This window comes from Nicotiana attenuata, chromosome 1 (genome assembly GCF_001879085.1).
Source record: "Nicotiana attenuata strain UT chromosome 1, NIATTr2, whole genome shotgun sequence".
Taxonomy (NCBI): domain Eukaryota; kingdom Viridiplantae; phylum Streptophyta; class Magnoliopsida; order Solanales; family Solanaceae; genus Nicotiana; species Nicotiana attenuata.
The window spans coordinates 66,681,576-66,689,252 of record NC_031989.1 but is presented as its reverse complement, the minus strand read 5'-3'; the positions used below and the strand labels follow the sequence as shown (position 1 = coordinate 66,689,252).

At 36.7% G+C, this 7,677-nt stretch overlaps 1 protein-coding gene across 1 annotated transcript; it reads left to right on the top strand.

Annotated features, from left to right (window-relative positions):
- Window positions 2,975–7,403, top strand: LOC109228058 (small ubiquitin-related modifier 1-like). The gene is made up of 3 exons (XM_019393243.1): window positions 2,975–3,186; window positions 6,682–6,831; window positions 6,913–7,403. The coding sequence occupies exons 1-3, from the start codon at window positions 3,091–3,093 to the stop codon at window positions 6,976–6,978; spliced, it is 312 nt and encodes a 103-aa protein (XP_019248788.1). The 5' UTR covers window positions 2,975–3,090; the 3' UTR covers window positions 6,979–7,403.

Sequence of the window (7,677 nt, the reverse complement as noted above, 5' to 3'; positions counted from 1 at the left end):
AAGAAAGTTGTTCTCTATAACCTAAGGATCAAGAATATATGATTTCTATTTTATTCCATAACAAATTTCGTGATTAAATCTTATTTTTATCATAATCCTAGTTTTACTCTAATCCCATGATTTTTCACTATTCTTTGTGTGTTAATCTACCCAAAACCCAAGTATTAAACTCAAAAATAAGTAGGAATAACTTACTTCAAGATGCTAGGTGAAAATCTTCTCTTAAGAGCCCCAAAATCGCCCAACTTATGAGTGGAAATGAGCCAAAAATGGCTAACACCCGCAAATAAATGAAGGGTCACTGCTTCAGTGATTTCCGCATCTGCGGTCCTAGGCCGCACCTGCGCCCACCGCATCTGCGGAAAAGTGTCCGCTTCTACGGAAATTCAACTGGGCCGCTACTGCGGGGAGAAAATCGCTTCTGCAGCTTTGGGCTTGGCTTGCCTTGGCCGCTTCTGCGAGAGCACGACCGCTTTTGCGGTCTCGCACCTGCGGCTGACCAACCGCAGGTGCGGTTATGACAGAAGACTGGATCTTCAGCTCATTTCAAAATTTTCCAACTTCACTCGAGCCTCGTCCGATTGACGCTCGGGGCATACCGACAAGTTTAAAATCATAAAACGGACTCGCTCGAACCTTCGGAACGCCCGAAACAACGCTAAATCTAAGAATCACCCCCTAAAACCAATTGAATCGAACTTATGAACTTCAAGTTCTTCAATTTACTTCCAATGCGGCGAAACACACTTATGCTACTCGGATTGACACCAAATTTTGCGTGCAAGTCTTAAATGGCAATACGGAACTAACCCCGATCTTGGAACTCCGTTCGGACCTCGATAACACAAAAACCCGCTCCAAACCAAATATTTAAGAACTTCAAAATCCTTAAGGAATCAACTTTCACTATTAGGCACCAAAACGCTCCCGGGTCATCCAAAACCCGATCCGGACATGCGCCCAAGTCCGAAATTATCATACTAACCCGTTGGAATCTTTAAATCCGGATTCCGAGGTCTTTTACTCAAAACGTTGACCGAAGTCAAACTTGGCCTTTTAATCCAACCTTGAGGAACCAAGTGTTCCGATTTCAACCCAAACTCTTCCAAATCCCGAACCAACATTCCCGCAAGTCATAAATCAGTGAAAGCAAGTACGGGAAGTCTTATCTAGGGGAACGGGGTTCTAAAAAGCAAAACGACCAGTCGGGTCGTTACATACTTACTCAAACTTGACATTTATATCAAATCAAGCAATTTAATATTAGCATATTAAAAGTTGAAATTTAAAAGTTAAGAATGTATACCACTTAACTTTGATAAAGTGATAAATACATATATAAAATATAGTAAATTGTTTTTGTATTTATTAATTTGTCATAAACATAGGAAGCAGATAAAGATTTTAGCCATAATTAGAGCCATAAAATCTTCCATGCTCTTTTTTTTCTTAATTAATGACAATAGGGGTGTTCATGGTTCGGTTTGGATCGGTTTTTCCCTAAAAAGAAACCAAACCAAGAAAGTTGGTTTTTCAAATATTAGAACCAAACCAAACCAATTAAGTCGGTTTTTTCTCGATTCGGTTTATGTCGGTTTTTTCGGTTATTTATCGGTTTTTTCTTAAATATAAGACATCCACTACCAAACACATATTCCGGAGACTACATTTTTAACGTAACACTATCAAATCAATTTCCCTTTGAGAAATCTATTATTTACCAAGATATATTGATGATAATTGAATCAAATAGTGATGAAAAATTAAGGACTCAATTAAAAATATATTTTTTTTAACACGAAATGGATTCTTACACTTAACAAAAGAAAACTACCAATCAAACTAGAAAGTAAAGGTAAAGAACTATACTAAAAGTGCAAACTATTAACATTTACCATTAAATTTTTGAAACTTTATATATAAAATATATATATATATATATATATATATATATATATATATATATAGGTGTAATAATAAATTTGAAACAGCTACTCCTATAGTCGGTTTGGTTTGGTTTTTTTTCTGATTAAAACCAAAACCAAACCAAATTTGATCGATTTTTAAAATTCAAAACCGAAACCAAACCAAACCAAAAAGTATCGGTTTTTTTGATCGGTTTGGTCTGGTTTTCGGTTTAGTTCGATTTTTCGGATTTTTATGAACACTCCTAAATGACAATATCCATTGGTCCGTCACCGACCATGGATAAGGAAGAAATAATAGCCTGTTTGGCCAAGCTTCTTGGCCAAAAGTGCTTTTTTTTTTTTTTTGGCCAAAAGCACTTCTGGCCAAAAATTGAGGTGTTTGGCCAAGCTTTTGGAAGGGAAAAAAGTACTTTTGAGGAGAAGCAGAAGCAGTTTTGGAGAAGCAGAAAAAAGTAGCTTCTCTCCAAAAGTACTTTTTTGCGAAGCACTTTTGAGAAAAATACACTTAGAAGCAGTTTTTTAAAGCTTGGCCAAACACTAATTGCTGCTCAGAAGTGCTTTTCAAACTAATTAGCCAAATACAAACTGCTTCTCACCAAAAATACTTTTGAAAAAAGCACTTTTAAAAAAAAGCACTTCTCAAAATAAGCTGATTTTTGCAGCTTGGCCAAACGGGCTATAAGATCGATTTGAACCTTTTTGCAATTGGCAAACTGCAGTGGAGTACAAAATTCCAAGCGCATTTCCCTTCCAAGCCGTCAGATTCTTTCTTGCACCTATCCTGACCGTTCATTCGGCGCTCTCCTCTTTTCCTGGTCATGATCATCGATTCCCTCGTTTTTTCCATTTCACCGCGGAATTCAAATATATATTGAATATAGTTTATACTGCTTTCCCACTCTCAGGTTCATAACAAAATTCCTCACTCGCGTCTATCTATAGCCACGTCACAGGTAAATAGATTACGACGCGTTTTGTTTATCTATTTTCCTATAATATAATACCCTTCACAGTTGTTTCTCTGCGCGTGGCGAAAAGGAAGCGCTGAGCGTATTAAAGGAGCCCTTTGGGTATTTTCTCAACTCAAGAGGTTTTTTTGCTTTGATTCTCAGTGTAAAAAGAAAACCCTCGGCGGAACAACAATAGTATAAGCGTGATCATCATGTCGGCTAGCGGCGGCGGTAGTGGTGGCGCAGGAGAGGAAGAGAAGAAGCCTAACGATCAGGCGGTTCATATCAATCTGAAGGTTAAGGGTCAGGTATACTCATTATCGACTAACATGTATTTTTATCTCTTTACTTCCCTCTGTGTTGATTTTCATGTGCATATGCTCGCATACAGCTGTGATTTTCGTTCTCAGGATAGTTCTTGTGATTATGTTTGTTTTCGGCAATGATGAAAAAACTCGTGTAGTCGAGCAGTTTTACACTGATAAAAGATGCAGTTCTATTAATCCATGATTCCTTTGAATATGCATGTGGTTCAATGATACATAATCATGAAGTTAATCGGGCTGATGGATTTCATGTTTCTGCACGCACTGGTGGGGGTGTTGTGCACTGTAAACTGTGATTTACCTTACGAGGGTACGTACGGTGTTTTGGGTAGATTTGTTTTGCAGAAAAACCAACATCGAGCCATATCTTGATTCTTGCTGTATTTTTTTAAAGTTTAAAACCAAACAAATTACCATGTAAAAGCTGAGGAAAACTCGGGAGTTGGTAGAAGGTCTGGCAGGGGAGGCTCAAGCACATACGTGGCCTAAAGCCATAATTTTGTGTGAGGCATAAATTTTTAAAAGAAAGTTATAAATTTTTAAAAGAAAGTTATAAGATATGTTTTTATTTAAAGTCTATTCTTCTAACTTTTTGAGATACAAAGTTGTTAATAATTTTTTTTTATAATCGACTTTCTCTAATAGTTCATATTCTATTGATAATATAACCAACTCATTTAATTTTTCTTGAGATTTTGTTGACCTTAGATAAGATTTTAGAGCAATAGAAGTATAGAACTACTGGAAACTTAAAAGTATTGTTGAACACTTTAACTAATAAAATTTTTGAGAAAGAAGGTGAGTAATGAAATTTTGGAGAAAGAAAGTGACTAAGAATATCAAAAAGAAAGACAGAAAATATGTAGGATTTTCTGAAATATAAAGTGATTAGAAAAAAGAAAGATTAACTTGGACAAATTAAGGAAGAGCGGGCAAATTTTTTAATGAAGGAGTAAAGAGTGGAGAACTGAAATGTTGGAAAGACTATTCTTCTACCCATTTTTAAGTAAGTCAAATTATTACCTCATTTATATATCTAAAAAGTTTTCTTTCCTTTTATATTAAAAACTCTATTTTTGTATTAAAAGTTCTTTAAATACTTATGAATTTATAATTTTTTAAAAATGGGGCCCTCCAAATTTGGGGCCTAAGGCTCAAGCCTTACCCCTCATAACTATGGAGCCGGCCCTTGGTCTGGGCAGTGTGAGCAGACCAAATTTTTTGAATATGGATTAATAAAGCTCTTACTATAATATTTCATACCTGGTGCAGATCAACCTTTTTTTTTGTAAAGGTAGTGTCCGGGTTAGTTTGCGCCAACCTCTAGTGTTCTATCGGGTACATGCTATCTCCCACCAATATAGGTACCGGACAACTTTACTCACCAAGGCTTAAAAGATGAGAAGATATCGTCTGGTGTTTTTTGCCTCCGTTGGGGTATAAACTTGAAACCTTATGGTTCTTCTTCCACTTATTGACCACTAGGCCACATACTTAGGTGTTGGTGTAGATCACAACTTACTGTACATAAATGGAAAAATACAGTTTGGATCTCTTCTTGCCCCCTATACCATTATTTGTACCTCTTTGGTAATGTTTGTCATGTATATAAGCAAGACATGGAATGAATAATGAGTGGGATGGAAGTAATCCAAACCTTAGTGACCCTCTTCTTTTTCTTTTTACTGTGGTATGTTATGAATCTGTGTGGTTAACATTGGGCAGTTACATAAAACCTAATTGAAACCCTCATAATGATTATTTTTACAAGTTGAAAACTGTAAGCTCCCAACTTATAAAAGAAACATGTTTTTGTTCAGTTTAATTTGTTGATTCTACAGTTTATCTGCTCACCACTAAATTTTCTTCCCTCACCTTCTTTTTTGTTCTTTCCCTTTGGGTCTCATTCTGTTCCATTTCATGCTCATAAATTACTAGTTCCAGTAAATTTTCAAATATTCTTTTTTATGTCTGTTTATATCTGCTCTGTTCAATATACATGCTAAGCTGCATTCTTGAGTAATATACAGGTTTTATTGCCCAGGTTAGCTCTACCTTTCTTTGATTTCCATGTAAGAAATGATCTGACTCTATAGTCTGTCCGGAATCTGGATAATAAGAATTTTCCCTTGGACATGGAAGGGTTCTTGGTATTAATTGGACAACATGTCAATAGGATGCTGGAGGATAGAAGTATTGTATGCTAAGTGTGGGAGTACTGGGCTTGTGTGTGACCACGAGGAAGACAGTATCTTTTGCTGTAGAGATAGGACTTGGAAGAGGGCACTCAGTGTGGGGGCAGACATATCTTCCGACACAGTCTATTCTGTGATGTCCGGAATGGTATTTGATTTTGTTGTTTACCTTCTACTGGTATTTGGAAGAGGGCACTCAGTGTGGGGGCAGACATATCTTCTGACACAGTCTATTCTGTGATGACCGGAATGGTGTTTGATTTTGTTGTTTACCTTCTACTGCTAACGCTGTTTAGAAAACCTCAGCGATGGGTCAGTCGGTCTATGGATGAAAACATGCATCCAACGCTCAAACCATAATTAAGGGAAAGTAGATTCACTTAACACAACCACATTGTATTAGTTAATACTTTTACTTACCATAAAACCAAGAAGAAAAATAAAAAGAAACCCTCCATGTATTAGTATTTTGTTGCAAACTTCAAAGTGATCTTCTGTTATCCTCATGATGAGTGTCAATGGTATAGGCAATATTTTTTTGGAGCATTGCACATTCAATGTTTTTTTTTTTTCAATTCGGATAATGTAGCCTTCTCTTTTTCTAGACCCTCTTGTGCTGGATAAATTGCTTAAACGCTTTCTGATGGCTGTGCTCTGTGGTTGTTAATATTGTGGTAATAGTAATAGTCAACACATTTACTCTTGAGGGAAATAAGTGTAATCATTATTGTGCTCGTCTATATTAACCTGGCCTCCGTCCCAGGGCCAAGATCATTGATTGCTTGAATCTTACCTTAGAATGTGACCGATAATATAGTCTAGTTGGATGTATTTCATAGTAGCTAGAGAGGCCTCTCTGCCTCAGACCTCAGTGGTGCCTATATCATCTTTGCTTTAGTGCTTAGTTTATAGAATTTTGCTTCCATGGTTATATAATTACTGAGCAAGATCTTTTCCATACTAACCAGGAGTATATAGCACGGAATGTAGACTCCGACGCAGCAAACTGCACTTGACCTATTTCTCTCCCTTTCTTTTTTCCTCTCATTGTTAAATAACGTGGTTGTGAGTTGTTGAGTTGTAATGTTATGTGGCCCCAATGTGCACTTTTTCAAACATTTGCTTCTTAGTATTGCGTTGTTTGGCATTCTTTTGCCATAGTTTGTGCCCTCCCTCAACCTAAAAACAAGGAAGAGAGTTTGAGAAGATGGAATTGAGGAGTCCTTTTCATATTGAATTGTGTTTCTTTTCATTGGTAATCTCCATCAATTCTTGCATGTAGGATGGAAATGAAGTGTTTTTCAGGATCAAGCGTAACACACAGTTGCGCAAGCTCATGAATGCTTACTGTGACCGTCAGTCAGTTGACATGAACTCAATTGCATTCTTATTTGATGGCCGCAGGCTTAAGGGAGAGCAAACTCCTGATGAGGTATTGAAACACTTCACACAACTTGTCTTGTTTAACCAACTTATATTTATCTCACATTCTTTTCTACAATTGTTGAAATAGCTTGAGATGGAGGAGGGTGATGAAATCGATGCTATGCTACATCAAACTGGAGGCAATGATGCTTGATGCTGCTGCGCTTTTGTTCCTAATTATTAACTTGGTGGTTATTACTCTCCCATCTGCCTAAATGGGGGATACGTATGGATGTTAGTAGTATTAGTTTTCAGTACTAGACGTTGGCTTCCAAATAGTTTTCACTTTCCATCAGCAATTATCAGAGTTTACTCTGAATATGTGTCCTGCATCTCACTTTGCCTAATTATATTTCAGACCTTCGTAATGATAAAACATCAACATCTTACAAATGCTGAAACACATCCTAACTGAGATACCACTAGTTCCACGGCTGGTTGCTTGGATCTGGTGGTCATAGAAAGCCAAGACAAACAGAAATAGACTGTTGAAGCAGTAGCCTAGCCCTACCCTCAGCAAAGTTGGGCAACCTTTGTGTCAACAAAAGTATTCGAGAATTATAATAATTATTTATGTTATGTAATTAGTCTGTATTATATTGCAACAACTCTTGATATCAAATTTAAAGCACATACGTTGAGTAAACTTGCAATAAATTGGTAACTTAATAAATGTGAACCCATTATAGGAGGATGGCATTAATGATGGTTGACCAACTCCTCACCCAATACCTAATTAGCTACTGAATATGTTAAAGCATCTGGTATTTCACATCATCTGGCGCTGCTTCATTGGATGATAAAACTAGTTTATCTTACAATTTGATCTTTAACAATCGTTAATGATTGGCCG